At 32.3% G+C, this 22,602-nt stretch overlaps 1 protein-coding gene across 4 annotated transcripts in view; it reads right to left on the reverse strand.

Moving 5' to 3' along the window:
* Window positions 1-22,602, reverse strand: part of EPHA6 (EPH receptor A6) — a 745,715-nt gene that overhangs the window by 319,088 nt on the left and 404,025 nt on the right. For all 4 annotated transcript variants that reach the window (XM_031958889.1, XM_031958890.1, XM_031958891.1 and 1 more), the window contains exon 11: window positions 5,676-5,801. In XM_031958889.1, coding sequence (XP_031814749.1) covers window positions 5,676-5,801 — 126 coding nt within the window. The remainder of the gene's footprint in view (window positions 1-5,675; window positions 5,802-22,602) is intronic.

Here is a 22,602-nt window from a genome sequence, read left to right on the forward strand (position 1 = left end):
ATGATGTCTGAATGACCTTTATAAACATATTTTTATGGTGAAAAAAGTTAATATTTCTCTCTATTTTGTATCAGCAGTTTTTCTTGGTTATTCCTTTATGGAACATCATGACTCCTCCAGGATAATATGATCACCTAAAATCTCATCAACAAGTAGATTAATTCATTTTTGATATTGAATAACCTTCTTTGCTAGAGGGTAAAACAATAAACTCCTCTTAAAGCCTTCCTTTATGGTCCTGGTTGGGGATGTAGGTGTGGCAGTGTGCCAGAAGTTTGAAAGTAATTCTCCATTTTCCATCAGCAGCTCTACTAGGTTTTCACTCTATGAAATGTCATGTCCCAGATCTTTTACATATGTGATTCATATTTGTATACTGTTAGCTTTAAAAAAATACTCTCCTCCTTTTGAAGGAAACTCTAGCTTCAAACTAACAATAGAGTTGTCTCTGAAGGCAGCCATAGTGTACAAAGAAGTGATAAACCAATGAATATGAGAACTGCGGAGCCTACTTTCACCATTGAGAAGACAAGTTATATTTGTAATGAACCAAGTACATTACTGTCTATATGGTTACAGAGCAGGAAGGAGTAAGTAATTCGAGTTCCTCTGAGACACTGTGTGCCTCTCTCATTTTTGGTAGATATGACTGAGGAAAGAAATCTAGAGAGATTGTCATTTGCCCGTAATTACAAAATTGAGAGTGTTAGAGAAAGGAAGTTTATTTTGCTGAAGTCTTCTGCACCTTTCATATTAAAAAAGATTAGATTTATATTTGTTCTTGAGAATAGAATTAGGAGCTATGAGCAGAAGGTGAGAATAGACAAATTTAAGCTTGATGTTAAGGAAGTAACTGCCTAACTAGACTTAGGATTATTACCAAGTAGATGGAGACACTTCAGGAAGAAGGGAATTCTTTTTCATTGTTGGTCTTTAAACCACTGGATTGACATTTGCTAGAGATTTGGTAGAGAGGAATCTTACTTCTGAGTTACTTCTAGACATAAGTTTCTATAATCTAAAAATCTTTGGCCAAACTGAATTGTTGATACATTCCAAAGTACAAATAATCATCTTATATAAATATCTGATAGCAAAAGTGGGCACTGCATGCTTAGAATACCTTCCAAACTATGAGTCATTTCCTAGCAGAAATTATCCATGTACAGAAATATACTATTTAATAATGAAAGTATCATTATATCCCTGCTTCTGGTAGTTGTATCTGAATTTTTTTCTCTCTGCTTGACAACAATTCACATTTTTTTAAAAAAGAAAATTTACATTTTTTCGTTCTTAATAGAGAATTTGCAAAATCAAGCCACTAACTTTCTCATACTCCCCCAAGATAATTGGAAAACAATGATTCTATCCTAATTTGACTTGACTGTTTGCCTGATAATTTCTCTACTGCAAAATAGTTTATCATTTTTAGGTGTTAAAAAGTCAAGAGACAGATGTTTTTTGATAGTCCCCTAAGTGGCACAGCTCCTTACTTCATTTAAATGAAAATGTGCATTTTATGAAAATTTCAGCTTTATATTGATAAATGAAGATAAGCTACTGTTACATAACATTGTAATATCTATTTTTAGTGTCTTCCAGGAAACTTATAAAGAACAAACAGCACAAATTTCAGGAGAGAAGAAATAAGTGGATTTTAGGACCCTGTTCACTGACATATGATTAGTCCTTATCAGAGTATAAGGTTAGCCTTTTATTACAAAGCTTGAATTCGTTTTAAGTTTGGTTATAGACATTGCAAATATATTATGTAATTTTCTCCAAATTTATCTTTGTCCAGACCCACATTCATCATCTAGACATCTCTTATACGCTATCTTCATACTTCCCTTTACTCTTTCCCCACAAAGGCAGAGGAAAAAAAATCCAAATCTAAGTATATTTATTTTTATTCTATCCTTTATCATTGCATCACCAGCAAGCTTTAAGTCAGTTATTTTTAACTAGAATGGTGGATCATCAACAAATTGAAAGACTTTCTTGATTAGTTCAGAATAGCATGGAAAAGAGAGAGGGGGAAATTATTGAATATCTCACTACAGAGATTTTGCCTGAAAGAAGCCTCTGACTCCAAAAATGTATGAGGCTTTTGGTTGATTCTCTTATCTTTTTTTTTTCTAGCAACAAAACAACACCCTGACTTTTTTAGGTTCAGTTCCTGTAGTGAAAATTGTTCTGTAAGCTCTGATTGTGTTCTTCCCATTTCTCAGTCAAAGACAATTAAAATGATGACCCCGGGCTTAGCTTGGATCAAAATAATAAGAGTTTTTATGATAGGAACATTGGGCCAAGTAACTGGCTGTTGTATTCATAGTATATTTCTTATCTTATAGATAGTCATACTAACTAGTCTTATTTTGTTCAACTTATCCCTTTTCTAATACACAGTTACCAAAGTAATCCTTCTCGCTTGTTACTCCTGTGCATAAAAGCCAGCACATGATAGCTATTGCTTATAGGATAGACTTAAAAATACCTTGGGTTTTCTTCTTTTTTGGAGGTGGGGGAAATGCATATGCTTTTTTCTTTCTTTTTTTGTCATGAACTTAAGAAATATTAACAAACATGAACATTTTCTTATGAAAAGAATAGAAAAGAATATGGTAAAAATTCCGTATTTTAAAAAGTATATGCTAAGTTTCATGTAATAATAGCGACAATGTCCTATTTGCCTGATCCCTTTCTTCTGTGTATGTTTTAGTAGTTCATTAAGTCATTTTCTCTCTTTTTCTTTTGTCCTGATGCTCTACTATGCAACCTAACAATTTTGACCATAAAATAAAATTATAGGAAGTGATATGTATAGTTAACTAAAACAAAATCATACATGGGTTATGTGGAGTTATGATGGGTCATTTCATTGATCAGAATTCTAGGATTTTTCAAAGTTTCAAATGATCTATTCTGAATAGACTAGACTATTATCTGTTCCCTGAAAAATTAATTTTCTTTAGTTTCATTATCCTATTATCCTATATAAATATATAAATACATGTCTATCTGTCTATTTGTCTATCCATCTATCTATTATTCTTCCTAACAATAGTTAGCCAATCCTCTTTAAAAATAAAGACTATTTACTCATGGGCTAAAAATTAATAATACTATGCAGCCTAATTAAATCTTTAGGGTTCAAGACCAGGGTAGAATGAGTTTAATAGATGTTTTATTTTTAAAATTTATTATTATAGCTTTTTATTTAAAAAACATATGCATGGGTAATTTTTGAACACTGACCCTTGCAAAACCTGTTCAAATTTCACCCCCTCCCCTAGATGGCAGGTAGTCCAATATATGTTAAATATGTTAAAGTTTATATTAAATACAATACATGTATACATATTTATACAGTTATCTTGTTGCACAAGAAAAATTGGATTTAGAAGGAAGGTAAAAATAAACTGAGAAGGAAAACAAAAATACAAGCAGACAATAACAGGAAGAATGGAAATGTTATATTGTGATCCACACTCATTTCCCATAGTTCTTTTGCTGGGTGTAGTTGGTTCTCTTCATTACTGAACAATTGGAACTGATTTGAATCATATCATTATTGAAGAGAGCTTTGTCCATCAGAATTGATCATCATATAGTATGGTTGTTGAAATGTATAATAATCTCCTGGTTCTGCTCATTTTACTTAGCATCAGTTCATGTAAGTCTCTCCAGGACTCTCTGAAATCATCCTGCTGGTCATTTCTTACATAACAATAATATTCCATAACATTCATATACCACAATTTATTCAGCCATTCTCCAATTTATGGGCATCCATTCAGTTTCCAAGTTCTAGCCATTACAAAAAGGACTGCCACAAACATTTTCATTTGGTCCCTTTCCTTTCTTTAAGTTCTTTTTGGGATACAAGCCCAGTAGTAACTGCTGAACTAAAGGGTATGCACAGTTTCATAACTTTTTGAGCATAGTTCCAAATTGCTCTCCAGAATGGTTGAATTCATTCACAATTCCACCAACAATGTATCACTGTCCCAGTTTTCCCGCATCCCCTCCAACATTCATCATTATCTTTTCCTGTCATCTTAGCCAATCTGACAGGTGTGTAGTGGTATCTCAGAGTTTTCTTAATTTGTATTTCTCTGATGTATTCTCATGAATGTATTTCTCTGATCAATAATGATTTGGAGCATCTATGACTAGAAATAGTTTCAATTTCATCTGAAAATTGTTCATATCATTTGACCATTTATCAATTGGAGAATGGCTTGATTTCTTATAAATTAGAGCCAATTCTCTATATATTTAGGAAATGAGGCTTTTATAAGAACCTTTCACTGTAAAAATGTTTTCCCAGTTTATTGCTTCCCTTCTAATTTTGTCTGCATTACTTTTGTTTTTACAAAAACTTTTTAACTTAATATAATCAAAATTTTGTATTTTGTGATCAATAATGTTCTCTAGTTTGTCTTTGCTCACAAATTCCTTCCTCCTCCACAGGTCTATCCTATGTTCTTCGAATTTATTTATAATCTCATTCTTTATGCCTAGATCATGAACAATGGGGCTTTTCTTAACACCTCACATACCTGGAAGGTACTTTCCTCACTTACATCATGGGATTGTAAACTCTTAATATATTATGTAAATGACATTGCTATGAACTGCTATGAATTGCTATGAACTCCTTCCAAAGGGCCAGAGAAGAATACAACATTAGGAATGTATAATGGAAACCATTTATCACCTCTCTCAATGGACACAACTTTATCTACTTCCTGGTTTTGCTGAGGTAATAATTTGTGGAATTATGTACTTTCTTGGATTGACAAGGATACAATGAAATAGTTTCTTCCTATTTTTTTCCCTCTGGCATGATGAGCAAAATTCAGTAAAAACTACTAGAGAATTAGATTCTGTTGATTTATATGACTCCCAAATTAGGAGAGTTTTATGATGGTCATAGGGAAGTCATATGCATGTAGAACAATTAGAAAATGGAGTATTTTGGCTATTTGAGGATTTTATTTTAAAAAATGCTTGGTATCATGTATGATCAATTTAAAAATAATTGGAATGAAACTAAAATACAATTAATACAGACTATCATGAATAAAATTCAACCTTTCTTCATTGATTAACAACCCAAAGTCAGCATTTTAAGTATTTCTCATCATTTTACAGATTTATAGATATAGAAAATATATTGAGTAGAAATATATAGTATGTTTATAGAGATAAAAATAACCTTGGATTGAATTGGTACACATTGACCATATCATAATCTCTTGATGTTGCTTTAATATCCCAGAAATAAGTTTCCTTATTTATAATATTTCTCTTTAGTAAAAGAATACAGAGTCCATAATAAAAGAAGATCCATTAAAATGCCTTATAGTTGCATAGATCCTGGATAAATGCAAGATTTTTTGTTTATTATTTTTCATTAATCAGGTATTAATATGTTGATCTGTTACAATCCATTCGGTTTTTGTTTCAGTTACTTAAAAGCTACCATTTAGAATATATTATAGCAATAACAAATGACCAATACAAATATAATTTAAAATATAATAGTTTATAAGATAATTCAGGATGTCCCAAAATTTTAGTTTCTTTTGGTAATATTTAGTAATGTAACATATACTGAGATTTTTTAGCATAAAGTTATTTATGAAAATGTAAACAAATTTTACCTGCCCCAATAACTCTTTCAATGCGAATTCTTGAAGGATTTATTTCCTTTGCAAATTCAAGCACAGCTAGCGATGGGTCTTCATATGTATCTGGATCAGTGTAGGTTTTGATTCCTGGGAAGCTCACTGTAGAAAAATAAGCATTTTATTTTGTGTTAGATTATTTCAATGACCATGTATGTTTAAAAGCATTTAAAATGATAGACTATCAAACAAGCCATATCTTATTGCTAAATCAAGTTTTTTTTCCCTTAGTATATTTAAAATTAAGTGAGGGATTGAGTAAAAAGGGAGAAATGTTCAAAGAATATTAAATTGGGCAGACAGTTTTTTTCAAAAGCCAAATCACATGACCCTTTACAAAATTCCTACTGTAATATCTCAGCATGGTTGGAAAGTGATTTTAGGTCCTGGTATAGTTCTTAGCACATATTTGTTTTATTTAGTTGTTTCAGGCATTTCTGACTCTTTGTAACCTTTATTGGCAAAGATACTAAAGCTTGCCATTTCCTTTCCCACTGAATTAAGGCAAATAAGAGTTAAGTGACTTTTCCAAAGTCACCAAGCTATTACATATCTGAGGCTGAATTTATACTCAGAATTCCTGACTCCAATAGAGTGTGGTCCTCTATTCTCTCTGCCACTTTACTGCCTTTCCTGCTGTAGCAGGCACTTAATAAATGCTCATTGACTTGACTTTAAGACACACTTTGGCGGATTGTATCAATATAGAGAGGCCTTGAATTATATCTCTAGTGCCTTTAAAATTAAATACAAACTTTGTTTGGTGCTTAAGGCCTTTAATTATCTCATTGTTCCTTACATCTTGTATCTCTTTCCTATCTTTGTCTTTGTATTGTTTGCCTCTCATACCTGAAATGAACTCCCTATTCACCTGTAATCTTTGGAAGCATTACTTTACTTCAACACAATGATCTGTATTGACAACACAGGGATTCTTTCTGTGTGCCTTGGGCTACTTGATTATCCTGGATTTCTTCCCAGGATAATGTTTTTAAGTGCATAAAAATACATAACATTAAAAAGGAAACCAATTATATTAAAGTATAGTTATCAAAATATTAAAAAATACGTTCATGGACTCCATATTAAGAACATTTACATAAAGCTATTTCTTATTCTTCATAAAGCCATTCCTAGTTCCCCCAGATATTAGTACTTCTGTCGCCATATTTATATAATTATAAACCTATATTTGTATATGTAACCAACTCTGAAAGAATATAAGTTTCTGGAGGGCAAAAGCTATTTTACTTTGGATTGGTATCTAGCAAAGCATAATCATGTAAAAAAAGACTGATTTTGATTCCTTAGGCTATGCCATTAAGCACTGAGAAAGAATGTAGTAGAGGGTGCTAAAAATACATTATTACTAGACCATCTACTAACTATTTTAGTAGTTTCGTACTTTTAATTTACTATATCTCTGCAATTGTCAGTAAATAAGATGAACCACATTTAACTTGAAGTTCTTGCAATGAATAAAACTGAAATACAAAGAAGCTATAGATAAATGGTAAGATGGCTTTGCTGTTTCCTCGGGGAGAGATAAATAAAAGATTCTGGTGAAGCTGTTTTTATCTGATACCCCAAGTGAAGAGGGAACATGAAGAATTTTGGCATTTCACTTTAAATACTCATGATATGTGTTGAAAATAGACTCTCATGGGACTTCCAGCCAAGATGGCAGAAAGGAGGCACACAGTTGTGTAAGCTCCACGTTTTCTCTCAGAACTCATTTCATGAAAAGCCCCTGAATTAATGCTTGATTGAAAAAAAAGCCCACAAATAATTACCAAGAGAAGACATCCATGAAATTCGCCAGGAAAGGTCTGTTTTTGCTTGAGGGCGGGGGCGGTTTTAGATCAGGAGCAGGCTGAGGGCAGGCAGCAGTGAGAGCACAGAAGGCAGCTCACAGCCTAGCAGACCGGAGGAAGGTGGGGTGTGATCTCAGCCGTCTCTGCAGGGAGAGCTTTGCTACAGGATTGGATACTTTGCCCTGGCAGCAAGTCAGTAGCCTAGCAGAGAAGCTAAAAACACTGGGGGTGAAGAATACAACCCCAAACAGCTGGAGTCTCTCTGAGACCTGGCCACCTCTCCCCCCCAGTGTCTCAGCACTCCTCAGGAACACAGCCCTGCTAGTGTCTCACTGCTGCCCTCACAGTCTGTAGAGGAAACTCCATAACACCATCCAGCTCCTCCCCCCCAAAAAAGCAGATTCCATTTTGTTTTTTTTTCTTTTTTTCTTTGCTAGTTTGTCTTTGATTGTTTTGCAAAAGGCAAAAATTAAAAGACCTTAACCATTGACAGCTTTATGGAGACAGCAGATTAAACCCAGGAACTAAAAAATAGACTATCTCCAGGTGAATCCCCAAAAGAGGAGATCCTCTGTTCCTCAGCACAGATAAATCTCATAGAAGAAATTAAAAAGGCTCTCCAAAGAGGTAAAAAAGAAAAGGAGGGGAAGGGGACAAGAGGTCAAAGTCATCCCACTCATTTTAAAAAAATGGATAAAGAAATCAAATCCTTGAAAAAATAGGTTATGAACTGGAAAAAAAGAAAATAGCTCTCTAAAATAAAGTTGGTGAAATGCAAAAAAAAATTATAGAACAGAAACAATAATTGGACAATTAGAAAAAATATAAAAAAGTGGGTGAAGAAAATATTTCATTGAAAATCAGAATCAAACAAATGGTTGAATGACTCAAAAGGAGACAACAAAATCAGTCAAACAAAACCAAAAAAAAAAAAATAAACAATGGAAAAAATTGAAATACCATCTTGGGAAAAAAAATGGAAAATAGATCCAGGAGAACTTGAAATTTTGGACTGAAAAATATAATGAAAGAAAGTGGACATATTTTCAGGAAATTATCAAAGAAAACGCCAAAAGTCATAAAACAGAGGGGTAAAATAGACATTGAAAAATTCTAAATACCTCCTAAAAGGGAGCCTAAAATCAAAACACCAAAATATGGTGGCCAAAAGAACCCTCGACAAGGAAAAATACTGCAAGCGGCTGAAAAACCAAATATGAAGGGCCAAATAATATTCCCAGGATCTAGCAGCATCCACATTAAAAGATCGAAAGGGCCTGGAATATGATATTCGAAGGCTAAGGAACTTGGTATCAACCAAAAATAAACCAAAAAACAGCCGAATAGCATCTTTCCAGGGGAAAAAGATGGACATTCAACAAAAAAGTAATTTCTAATTTCTGATGAAAAAATCGAATTTAACAAAAGTTTGATCTACAAATACAAGAACTCAAGAAACCTAAAAAGGAAAAAGAAATCTGGGAACTATTTCTGCTATAAAAGATGTATAAAAGGGCATGTATAACTTTTCAGAAACTAGGGTGGAAAAGGACATTTAAAAAATAAAGTGGGGTCAACCTCATGAAGGGGAAAGGCCTTTATTCTGAGGAGAAAGAATGGAGGGATGAAGAATATAGTGGTTTCTTTGAATAAAATTTAAGAGAAAAAATTTTAGAATATTCTATTTATGGTGAAACTTCTCCCCTTTGGGAGAAGGGGAAAAGGTGAAAAGGGAAGAAAAGGGGAGGGAATGGAAGCTGTGAGGAAAAGAAGAAGGAAGAGGAACTCTAAGTCAGGAGGGATACAAAGGGAGGTTGTGAGAAGCAAGTGGTGCCCAAAGTTTAATGGAAGGGGGTAGGGGAAAAAGAAAGGAGAAAGGCATAAACAGGGGTTAACAAGATGGCAAAATACAGAATTGGTAATTTTAAATAAATGGAACGGGTAAATTCCCCATAAAGAGGAAGCGGTTAGCAGAATGGATTAAAAGCCAGAATCCCAAATGTTGTTTACAGGAAACACCCTGGAAGCAGGGAGCCCATGCAGAGTAAAGGTAAAGGTTGGGGCCAAAATCTACTATGTTGGGTGAAGTAAAAAGGGGGGTCCCCATCCTGATCAATCAAGCAAAGCAAAATTGTCAAATTAAAAAGAAATGGGAAAAAACTATATCTTCTAAAGGTAAATAGATAATGAAAATATGAATATTAAACATTATGCACCAAAATTGGTGTTGCATCTAAATTCTTAAAAGAGAAATTAAAAGAGCTGCAAAAGAGGAAATGGACAACAAAACTATAACAGTGGGAGATCTAACCTTCACTCTCAAATTAGATAAATCAAACCCAAAAATAAATAAGAAAGATTAAAGAGGTAAATAAAATACTAGAAAGAATTATTATAATATTTAATTATATATATATATATATATATTTCTGGAGAAAACGAAATGGAGATAGAAAAGGTACACTTTCTTTTCACAGTTCATGGAACCTATACAAAAATAGACCATATATTGGACATAAAACCTCAAACTCAAATGCAGTAAAAGGCGAAATAGTAAATGCATCCTTTTAACCAATACAATAAAATTACACTCAACAAAAAGCCAGGAAAGTAGACCAAAAATAATTGGAAACTAAATAATCTCATACTAAAAGAATGATTGGGGGAAACAACAAATCATAGACATAGTGTCTCCCAAGAAAATGACAATAATGAGACATCATACCAAAATGTGGGGATGTAGAAACAATAAGGAAATTTCCTATCTTAGGGCCTACTTGCATAAAATAGAAAGAGAAGGTCAATAATTGCTTGCAACTAAAAATGCTAGAAAAGGAACAAATTAAAAACCCATCAAAACACTAAACGAAATTCTAAAAAAAAAGGAGGAATCAATAAAAAAAAAAAAAAATGAATTAATTAATAAAACTAAGAGTTGGTTCTATGAAAAAAAACAAAATAGACAAATTAGTAAATCTGATTTAAAAAAGGAAAAAAGAAAATCAAATTGTTAGTCTTAAAATAAAAGGGAGAACTCGCTACTAATGAAGAAAAGGGGAAATAATTAGGATCACTTTGCCCAACTTTTATGCCAATAAATTCCAACAAATAAATGGAAGAATACCTTAAAATATAAACACCCAGATTAACGAGGAAGAAGTAAATATAAAAAATCCATCTTAGAAAAAGAAATAGAACAAGCTATTAACCAACTCCTTGAAAAAATCCCCAAGACCAAATGGTTACATTGAATTCTAAAACATTTGAACAATTAACTCAATTTATATAAACTATTTGAAAAGAGGGGATTGAAGGTCCTACCAAACTCCTTTTACGACACAACATGGTTGATACCTAAACAGGTAGGCTGAAAGAGAAAGAAAAATTATAAAATTTCTCCCTAATGAATATTGATGCTAAAATATTAAATAAAATATTAGCAAAAAGATTACAGAAAATCATCCCCAGGATAATACACTATGACTAAATAGGATTTATACCAGGAATGTAGGGTTGGTTTAATATTAGGAAAACTATCAGCATAAACGACTACATCTATAACCAAACTAACAAAAACCATATGATAATCTCAATAGATGCAGAAAAAGCATTTGATAAAATCCAACATCCATTCCTAATAAAAACACTTGAGAGTATAGGAATAAATGGACTTCCTTAAAATAGTCAGGAGCATATATTTAAAACCGTCAATATGCATCTATGCAATGGGAAAAACTGGAACCTTTAGTAAGATCTGGAGTGAAGTAATGTTGCCCTTCACCATTATTATTAATTTTTATTAGAAATTGCCTTGGCAAAAGAGTCAAGAAAAGATTAAAAGGAATTAGAGTAGGCAATGGGAAACCAAACTATCCTCTTTGAAGATACCATCCTCTATGATGGATACCTAAAAAACAAAGATTTCTAAAAAGCTTTAGAAATAATTCATAACTTTAGCAAAGTTGCGGATACAAAATAAATCCCCATAAAACCTGCATTTTTTATATATCACCAACAAATCCAACCAAGAGATAAAGAAATTCCATTCAAAATAATTGTCGATAGCATAAAATATTTGGAATCTCTCCCACCAAAAGGAAAGTCAGGAATTATATAGGGAAAATTACAAAAAACTTTCCATACAAATAAAAGTCAGATTTAAATAAAATTAGAAAAATATTAATCCTTGGATAGGCCAGGCTAATATAATAAAATTACAATACTCCCTAAACAATCTATTTATTTGGTATCCAATCAGACTTCCAAGAAAATTTTTAAGATCTAGAAAAAGAAAAAAAATTTATGGAATAATAAAGGTCAGAATCTCAAGGGAATTAATGAAAAAAATCAAATGGGTGGCCTAGCTCTTCGATCTAAAACTATATTATAAACATAGTCACAAAACCATTTGGTTTGGCTAAGAAATATATTAGTTGATCAGTGGAACAGGTTAGGTTCACAAGACAGAATAGTCAACTATAACAATTTAGTTTTTGACAAACCCAAAGATCCTAACTTTTGGGATAAGAATTCATTATTTGACAAAAACTGCTGGGATCACTAGAAATTAATATGGCAGAAATTAGTAATGGACCCACACTTAAATACCGTATACCAAGAGAAGATCAAAATGGGTCTAAGATTTAGCCATAAAGAACGAGATTATAAATAAATTAGAGGAACACAGGATAGTTTTTCTCTCAGACTTATGGAGGAGGAAGAAATTTGTGACCAAAGATGAACTAGAGACCATTACTGATCACAAAATAGAAAATTTTGATTATATCAAATTAAAAAGCCTTTGTACAAATAAAACTAATGCAAACAAGATTAGAAGGGAAGCAATAAATTGGGAAAACATCTTCACAATTAAAGGTTCTGATAAAGGCCTCGTTTCCAAAATATATAGCATTGACTCTAATTTATAAGAAATCAAGCCATTCTCCAATTGATAAATGGTCAAAGGATATGAACAGACAATTTTCAGATGATGAAATTGAAACTATTACCACTCATATGAAAGAGTGTTCCAAATCACTATTGATCAGAGAAATGCAAATTAAGACAACTCTGAGATAGCACTACACACTTGTCAGATTGGCTAAGATGACAGGAAAAAATAATGTTGAATATTGGAGGGGATGCGGGAAAACTGCGTCACTGATCCATTGTTGGTGGAGTTGTGAATGAATCCAGCCATTCTGGAGAGCAATCTGGAATTATGCCCAAAAAGTGATCAAACTGTGCATACCCTTTGACCCAGCAGTGCTACTACTGGGGTTATACCCCAAAGAGATACTAAAGAAGGGAAAGGGACCTGTATATGCCAAAATGTTTGTGGCAGCCCTGGTTGTATTGGCTACAAACTGGAAAATGAATCGATGCCCATCAATTGGAGAATGGTTGGGTAAATTGTTGTATATGAATATTATGGAATATTATTGTTCTGTAAGAAATGACCAGCAAAATGAGTACAGAGAGGCTTGGAGAGACTTACATGAACTGATGCTGAGTGAAATGGGCAGAACCAGGAGATCATTATATACTTCAACAACAATATTGTATGAAGATGTATTCTGATGGAAGTGGATTTCTTTGACAAAGAGATCTAACTCAGTTTCAATTGATCAATGATGGACAGAAGCAGCTATACCCAAAGAAAGAACACTGGGAAATGAATGTAAACTGTTTGCATTTTTGTTTTCCTTCCTGGGTTATTTCTACCTTCTAAATCCAATTCTCCCTGTGCAACAAGAGAACTGTTCGGTTCTGCACACATATATTGTATCTAGGAAATACTGTGACATATTTAACATATATAGGACTTCTTGCCATCTAGGGGAGGGGATGGAGGGAGGGAGGGGAAAAATCAGAACAGAAGTGAGTGCAAGGGATAATGTTGTAAAAAATTACCCTGGCATGGATTCTGTCAATAAAGTTATTATAATAAAAAAAAGAAAACAGACTCTCATGAATGTAATTACAGCTTATAGGTTAATATTTGCTCCTGAAAATGAAAAAGGTTAGCAATGCTATGATGTGCTTGATAGAATCTTTCAAACAAAGTAAACATTTATCTTGCCACTGTATTACTTAAATATTAAGGTGCTGTAGGGGTTACTGTTGAATAATGTAATGCAAATTTTGTACTTATAATCAAGAAATGAAAGAGGTCAAGTTATTATGTCCTACTTAGCAGTCTTTTGTATTTATAGCATGAATAACTTCATCAAGAAGACAACTGAAAGCTAATGAATATGATGGGTACTGAATAGGATTACCAAAAAAAATTATTGATATGGAAGTTATTTCAGGTGTGTGTGTGTGTGTGTGTGTGTGTGTGTGTGTTTGTATGTGTGAAGCCTTATCTTTAAATGAATCCTGGTCCTGACTATTTCAAGCAATGGAAGAAGTCATCACCAATTTATATGAAAAGATAAAGATAAGTAAATACTGTGTTTAATTACAGAAACTCCAAAGTAACTTATTTAATCAAGCTGTTTATTCTGAAAAAAAAGGAAAGAGGTGAAAATAAAGCAACTTATATAAGGATAATATTTCTTTTAAAAAGTTTTAATATTTTATCTTTTAGAATTACATGTAAAAAGCATTTTAACCTTGGTTGTTTACACCAGGTTCCCTTCCATCTTCCCTTTCATTACCCCTCATTGAGAAGGCAAGCAATTTGATAAAGGTCATACAAGTGCGGTCATGCAAAACACTTTTCCATATTAGTCATGTTGTGAAAGCAAATAAAAAACAAAACCTTCAAGAAAAAAATAAAAACAGTATGCTTGAATTTGTATTCAGATTCCATCAGTTCTTTCTCTGGATACGGATAGCATTTTTCATCACACATCTTTCAGAATTGTCTTAGATCTTTGTGTTGCTGACAATAGCTAAGTAATTCACAATTGATCATTGTGTAATCTTTCTGTTGTTGTGTACAATGTTCTAATTCTTCTCACTTCATTTTGCCTCAGTTTATATGATTCCCATGTTTTTCTGAAATCAGCTTATCATTTCTTTTTTCTTATTATTATAGCTTTTTACTGACAGAATATATGCATAGGTAATTTTTCAACAATGACCCTTGCAAACACTTCTGTTCCAACATTTCCCCTCCTTCCCTCCATCCCCTCCCCTAGATGGCAGGTAGTCTCATACATGTTAAACATGTTAAAATATATGTTAAATACAACATATGTATACATATTTATAGTTATCTTGTTGCACAAGAAAAGTCAGATTTAGAAAGAAGGTAAAAATAACCTGGAAAGAAAAACAAAAATTCAAGCAAAGAACAACAGAAAGAGTGCCAAGGCTATGTTGTAGTCCACACTCATTTCCCATTGTTGTTTTTCTGGGTATAGCTGATTCTGTTCATCATTGATCAATTGGAATTCATTTGGATTCTTTCATTTCCAAAGATAATCACAACAGAATTGATTCTCATAGTATTGTTGTTGAAGTGTATAAAGATCTCCTGGTTCTGTTCATGTAAATCTCTCCATTGCTTGTCATTTCTTTTCCATCACAATCATATACCAAAACTTATTCAGATATTCCCTAATTGATTGGGGACCCTGTCAATTTCCAATTATTGACCACCCACTACAAAAAGATCTGCTATAAATATTTCTGTTGTATATATGTTCCTTTAAATTTATCTCTTTGTAATACAGACCTAGTAGTAAAATAACTGGATCAAAGGATATACACAGACAGATTTATAGCATTTTGGGCATAGTTCCAAATTGTTCTCCAAAATGGTTGGATTAGTTCATCAATTGTGCATTAATGTTCTTATTTTTCCACATCTCCTCCAACATTTTAAATTTCCAAAAATCAAATTTTCCATGTGAGGTGGTAACTCGGATGTCTTTTAATTTGTAATTTTTGAATCAATAATGATTTAATTTTTTTTATGACTATCTATAGTTTTGATTTTTTTCATCCGAAAACTGCCTATTTATATCCTTTGACTATAGGAGAAACATTTCTTAAGAATTAGATCTATCCAAATGGGTTTATTCAGGAAATGAGCTTTCTCATCTGGATGTTCACTTGATGAGTTGTTGGAAAGATAGTTTTTTGTTCAGCTTGAGTTAGACTGGACAGTTTCTGAGTAGTCTTTCACCTATGAATTATGTAGCTTCACCCATACATTATATTTACCATTAGAAAAAGGCTAAAAGACGATAAGCGAAGAAAAAGAGATTAAAGGAATTAGAGTGGGTAATAAGAAAACCAAATTATCACTCTTTGCAAATGATATGATGTTATTCTTAGAGAACCTCAGAAAATCAACTAAAAAGTTATCCACAACCTTAGCAAAGTTGCAGAATACAAAATAAATCCAAATAAATCATCAGAATTCTTGTACATCACTAACAAAATCCAACAGCAAGAGATGCAAAGAGAAATTCCATTTAAAATAACTTGATAATATAAAATATTTGGGAATTTATCTGCCAAGGGAAAATCAGGAAGTATATAAGCAAAACTACAAAACACTTTCCACACAAATAAAGTCAGATTTAAGCAATTGGAAAAATATCAAGTGCTCATGGATAAATTGAGCAAATATAATGAAGATGACAATATTCCCTAAATTAATCTATTTTTTAGGGCTATACCAATCAAACTCCCAAGAAACTATCTTACTGTATTAGAAATAATAACAACAAAATTCATCTGGAAGAACAAAAGGTCAAGAATTTCAAAGGAATTAATGAAGAGAAAAGCAAATAAAGGCGGCCTAGCTGTACCAGATCTAAAACTATATTATAAAGCAGTGGTCATCAAAACCATTTGGTACTGACTAAGTTGATCAGTGGAATAGGTTAGGTTTGCAGAACAAAATAACCAATGACTATAACAATCTTGTAGTTGACAAAACCAAAGGCCCCACCTTTTGGGATAAGAATTCACTATTTGACAAAAACTGCTAGGAAAATTGGAAACTAATATGGCAGGAAGTAGGCATAGACCCACACCTAATACCATATGCCAAGATAAGGTTGAAATGGGTTCATGATCTAGACATAAAGAATGATAATATAAACAAATTAGAAGAACATAGGATAGTTTACCTCAGATTTGTGGAGGAAGGAATTTGTAATCAAAAAGAACTAAAGATCATAATTGATCATAAAAGAGATAATTTTGATTATATTAAGTTAAAAAAGGTTTTATACAAACAAAACTAATGCAGACAGGATTAGAAGGGAAGCAACAAATGGGGAAAATATTTTTACATCCAAAGGATCTGATAAAGACCTCATTTCTAAAATAAATAGAGAATTGACTCATTTATAATAGTTCAAGCCATTCTCTAATTGATAAATGGTCAAAGGTAATGAACAGACAATTTTCAGATGATGAAATAGAAACTATTTGTAGCCACGTGAAAAGATGCTCCAAATCACTATTGAATTAAGACAATTCTGAAATACTAAAGTATTTCAGAAATACCTGCCAGATTGACTAAGGAGAAGGAGAAGATAATGACGAATGTTGGAGGGGATGTGGGAAAACTGGGACACTGATATATTGTTGGTGGAACTGTGAAGGGATCTAACCCTTATGGAGAGCAATTTGGAACTATGCTCAGAAAGTTATCAAACTATGAATACCCTTTGACCTATCAATGTTTCTACTGAGATTATATTCCAAAGAGATCCTAAAGGAGGGAAAGGGACCTGTATGTGCAAAAATGTTTGTGGCAACCCTCTTTGTGGTGTCAAGAAAGTGGAAATGAGTGGATGCCCATCAATTGAAGAATAGCTGAATAAATTATGGTATACAAATGCCATGGACTATTATTGTTCTGTAAGAAAGGACCAGCAGGATGATTTTAGAGACACTTGGAAAGACCTACATGAACTGATGCTAAGTAAAATGAGCAGAACCAGGAGATTGTTATACATAGCAACAAGACTATACAATGATCAATTCTGATGGAAGTGGCTCTCTTTAATGGATAATTCAAACCAATTCCTCTTGTGCAGTGACAAAGACAGCCATCTACACCCAGAGAGAGAACCGTGTTGAACAGAGTGTGGAACACACATAGCATTATCACTCTCTCTGTTGTTATTTGCTTGCATTGTGTTTTCTTTCTCAGTTTTTTCTTTTTCTTCCTTCTTGATCTGATTTTTCTTGTGCTATAATTATATAAATATGTATACATATATTGGATCTAACATCTATTTCAACACATTTAACTTGTATTGAACTATCTTCCAGCTAAGAGAGGGAATGGAGGGAAGGAGGGGAAAAATTGGAACAAAAGGTTATGTAAAGATTAGAAAAATTACCCATGCACATGCTTTATAAATAAAAGGCTTTAATAATAAAAAAGAAAAAGCCCAAAAGAGTCAAGAAATTGTCTCATTCACCAACTACTTGATCTTCTTGACAGGTAGAAAAAAAATTCAGCTCAAGGGAACATATAAAATGATTTAAAACATGAAGATTTATTGAAAAATAGTATCATATGCAAAACAAAGAATAACAGTTGGAAAACTTGGTGAAAATTTGGTATGAGATAAGATAAACCAGACAAACCTGAAAGCCTTTGTAGATGAAACTGGGAGAATAGCAAAGGTAATTGAAGTAGAACGGACCTATTAGTATTATAGTAATGGTCTGGAGGAGTCTTATATACTAAGACCACAGATATGATTTCTGGCTATGTTCCTGGTACCTTTTGAATGAGAAACTGGAAAAAGTTCTGGAGTCATAGTATCTAAGTAAAATTGATTCTGCTGCTTATTACACTCTTTCAGTAAGGGGGAAGGGCCCTCTAGGCTACTATTTCCTCAACTACTTGTTACCTTCCCTTTTTGTCTCCTTGGATTATTCTATCCCATTTAAATGATAATATTATCTAGTATTTATATCCTGTCTTAAAGTTTACAAAAATGTTCCATATGTTATGTTATTTGAACACTTTCAACCTACCCTCCTTTTTGCTGTCTATCAACAATTTCAGGTGTACTTTATCCTTTAGCAGAATTTTGCTTGACCATGGCTCTTGAGTTATTTTTCTGCATTTCTTTTTTTCACAGCCAATCTTTTTGGAAGGAAGCCAACGGCACTAATTTTCTTACTTCATATTCATTTTTTAAAATTCATGATTTTGAGTTTGCTGAACTACTGAAACTGCTTTCTCAAATATTAAAGATCTCAAATGCTAATTCCAATGAATTCTTTTTCCTCATCCTTCCTGACTCTTTTGGTTCCCCCTCATTCTGGATCTTTTCTACTCCACTGGCTTCTGTGACACTACTTTCTCCATTTTCTTATGGAGAGATAGAGATTCCAATAGGAAATATACTCTGAATTACAAGTAAGAAATTATACAGTGCTTTCAACATGATCCCAAACTGCTAGGTGCTATAAAAGTTTATGTATCTAATACTAGTATTATCTTGGTGATAACATGAATATAAATCACAGAACTCTATAATTCCAGAAGAATGAAAATGGTGAGTGACACAGAGGGCTTTGGAAAGATACAGGGTTGGTCTAAATCAACTTCAACACATTGGAAATAATGATATGTGCAAAGAAATGGTGTGAAAAATATTACTAAAAAATTGACTACAAAAGGAGATGAACAAGAATGAAATATAGGAAATAAATAGAGGAAGACTTTAATCATGGTCAATAATCTATCAAAGCATTATATTATGACATTGACAAGAATTGCATAGTAGGCGAAAGAAGAGGAAATGAGATTGATTCTATTAGTGAGAGTACCTACACTGATAAAATAATATAGCCATTTAAAGTATCAGAATCTATTTATTCTGATCTCTGCTAATTACCTCTCTTCCTTTAATACTTTATTTTTTCTGCTTATCACACCACAGAACTATAATTATATAAGTCTGAAGTCAATTATGAAACTTTCTATTCTTCCTTAAGATAGGAAGCTAGGAACTCAACTTAAGGCAGATGCACCATTCCTGAGTGCCTGAAGAAATCTCTTCATTAGTGAAAACATGAAAGCAGTATGACATAGGAGAAAGCCTTTGGAATTTAAGGATTTGAGCTCAAATACTGCTTTTGGCTTTTAATAATAGTATGACTTTGGGTAAATCACTCATATTCCATGGGCTTTAGTTTCTTTACCTATAATGGAATTGGTCAGATTAAATGCCATCTGAGCTCTCTTCTAATTCTACATTTATGATACTGTAACTTTGCATTTCAGTTCCTGATTTTTATGTCTACTTTTGTTGTGAACGTGCTGATACACAGAAGAAAAGGGCACCCAGGTTATGGCTACATACTTAACCTCAGCTTTAAAGTCTCAGGAAAGGAGAATGACCAACTATGACAGTGTGATCAGGAGAATAATTAAGAGGGGATCTGAGTATCTCAGCTTTGGAAATATAATTATTTCTGGTGGTAGAAAATACCAGATACTAGAAAAGAAAACTTGCTGCTTCTAATATTCTGGAACTTTGAGAAAGACAAGACTCAAAGTTTATATTGCAAAGATAGAGAACCTTGAAATTTATCTAGTCCAGCTGCATCATTTGACAGCTGAACAATAGGAAGGCCTGGGAGGTCAGATTTGAGCTTATAGAAAGTGTTCTTTTACTAGAAGTATTAGCAGACTCATGGCTCTTATGGAATTCAGAAAGAGAAATGCCAGGAATGATAATGTGAATATGAAAGGGCATTGGATGGCAGATATATTTCCAAACATAGACACTGTAAAAATATGTTTTACTTGACTTTGCATATTTGTTATTTGGGATTTCCCTCCCACTTCTTTTCTAGGAATCACAAAATCTAGGAATTTGGGGGAAGAATCATTTGAGTAATATTAATTATATATCCAAAAAATTCTGTGTTGTCTATAAACTTTTTTATTTTGAATGAGACTTTTCTCCAAATCAGCTATCCTTTAAAATTCCTAAATAAACCAGTAGTTCTAGGGAAAAATTTGTGGAAAAATGAATAAGTTCATAATTAAGGCATAAAGCTTAGTTATAGCAGTTTGATGATTTCTTTTAGACACATCACTATATTTCCTTGATATCTAATATAGCATCTTTTAAATGATGCCTAATATCCTTGGACAAATGATAATGTGAACTTTTGAAATGATCATTTCTTGGCACATAAATCACAAACTGTCACTGTGAGTATGATTTGACCAAAACACCCCTATTTTAAAAAAATCTATTATTTATTTATTTTAACATTCATTTTTAAAATGAATATCTGAATTTTCTCCCTCTGGTTTGTATCTCAGCAACCTACTGAGAAGGCAAGAAATGTGATATCAATCATATATGTGAAATTATTCAAAACATTTCCATTTTAGCCAAGTTCCAAAAAAACAGAAAAAACAAAGAAAGAGAAAAAAATAAGCTTTTATATGTACTTAGACTCCATTAATTCTCTCTCTGGAGGTTATTACTATATTTTTATTGTTCATTATAAGTTATAATTTTCTTGGATCACTGTATTGTTGAGAATTGTTGTCACACACAATTGATTATCATACAATATTGCTTACAGTGTACAAAATTCTCCTGGTTCTTCTCATTCCACTTTGTTTCAATTCATGTAAGACTTTAGATACTTTTCTGAAATCATCCTGCTCATCATTTCTTATAATACAATATTATTTCATCACAATCATATATCATAACTTGTTCAGATGTATTCCTCTCGATTTTCAAAGAGAGCTGAAACATGTTTCTGTACATATAGATTTTTTTCCTTTTTCTTTATTCTCTTTGGAAAATAGAATCAATAATGGTAATCCTAGGTCAAAAGACGGGCAATTTTTATAGTCTTTTGGAGAGTTTCAGATTGTTTTCCAAAATGGTTGGATTAGTTCACAATTCCATCAATAGTGCATTTTTCTATATCCCCTCCAACATTTATGATTTCCCTTTTCTGTGATTTTAGCTGATCTGTTAAGTGTGATGTGGTACCTCAAAACTATTTTAATTAGCATTTCTCTAATTCATAGTTATTTAGAACTTCATCCTTCATATTGCTGTAGATAGTTTTGATTTCTTCTGCAAACTGCCTGTTCAATCCTTTAACAATTTATCAATTGGGGAAGGACTTAGACTTTTATACATTTGTTACAAATTTTATAAAAGCACACTGTAATTTCCCCATCAGTTTCGTGCTTTCTTTATAATCTTGACTGTATTGGTTTTGTTTGTGTAAAAACCTTTTAATGCAATAAAAACTATCCATTCTACTTCTTCTGTTTATCTTCATGTTCTGTTTGGTCATAAGATTTTTTTTAACTTACTTATAGAGTTGACAAATAAAATTTTCCATGCTCCCCTAATTTGTTCATAATATCATCCTTTATATATAAATGATAAATGATATATAAATATAAATTCATTTTGACCTTATTTTGATATAAGGTATGAGGTGTTGGTCCATTACTAGATTTTTTCAACTGATTTTCAGTTTTCTCATCATTCTTGGACATGTGAGATCTTGACTCAAAAGCTTGAGCTTTGGGTTTTATCAATATTACATTATTATGGTCATCCATTTCTTGCTCTGCATTTTGTACCACTTTTATTTCACTGATCTACCACTTTATTTCTTAGAAAATACCATATTGTTTTCATGATTATTGCTTTATGATACAGTTTAACATCTGCTAATGTAAGGTTGTCTTTTTTAATTTTTAAAGATTAATTCCCTTGGTATTCTTGAGTTTTTGATGTTTCAAATGAATTTTGCTATTTTTTTCTTGTTCTAAAAATAATTTCTAGTAGTTTTATTGATATGGCACTTACTAAAAATGTTAATATGCATTTTTATTATATTGGCTCAGTATACCCATGAGCAATTAATATTTTCCCAATAGTTTGGATCTGTCTTTATTCTTGTGAAAAGTATTTTGTAATTTTGTTCATATAATCCCTCTGATTTGTACTGGCAGATAGATTTCCAAGTATTTTATGTATTCTGCAATTATATTAAGTGGAATTTCTTTTTTAAAATTGTTGGTATTTTGGTATTTTGTTGGTAATATATAAAAACATTGAAAAATGATGGTAGGTCTATTTTATATCCTG

This window comes from Sarcophilus harrisii, chromosome 3 (genome assembly GCF_902635505.1).
Source record: "Sarcophilus harrisii chromosome 3, mSarHar1.11, whole genome shotgun sequence".
Lineage (NCBI taxonomy): Eukaryota > Metazoa > Chordata > Mammalia > Dasyuromorphia > Dasyuridae > Sarcophilus > Sarcophilus harrisii.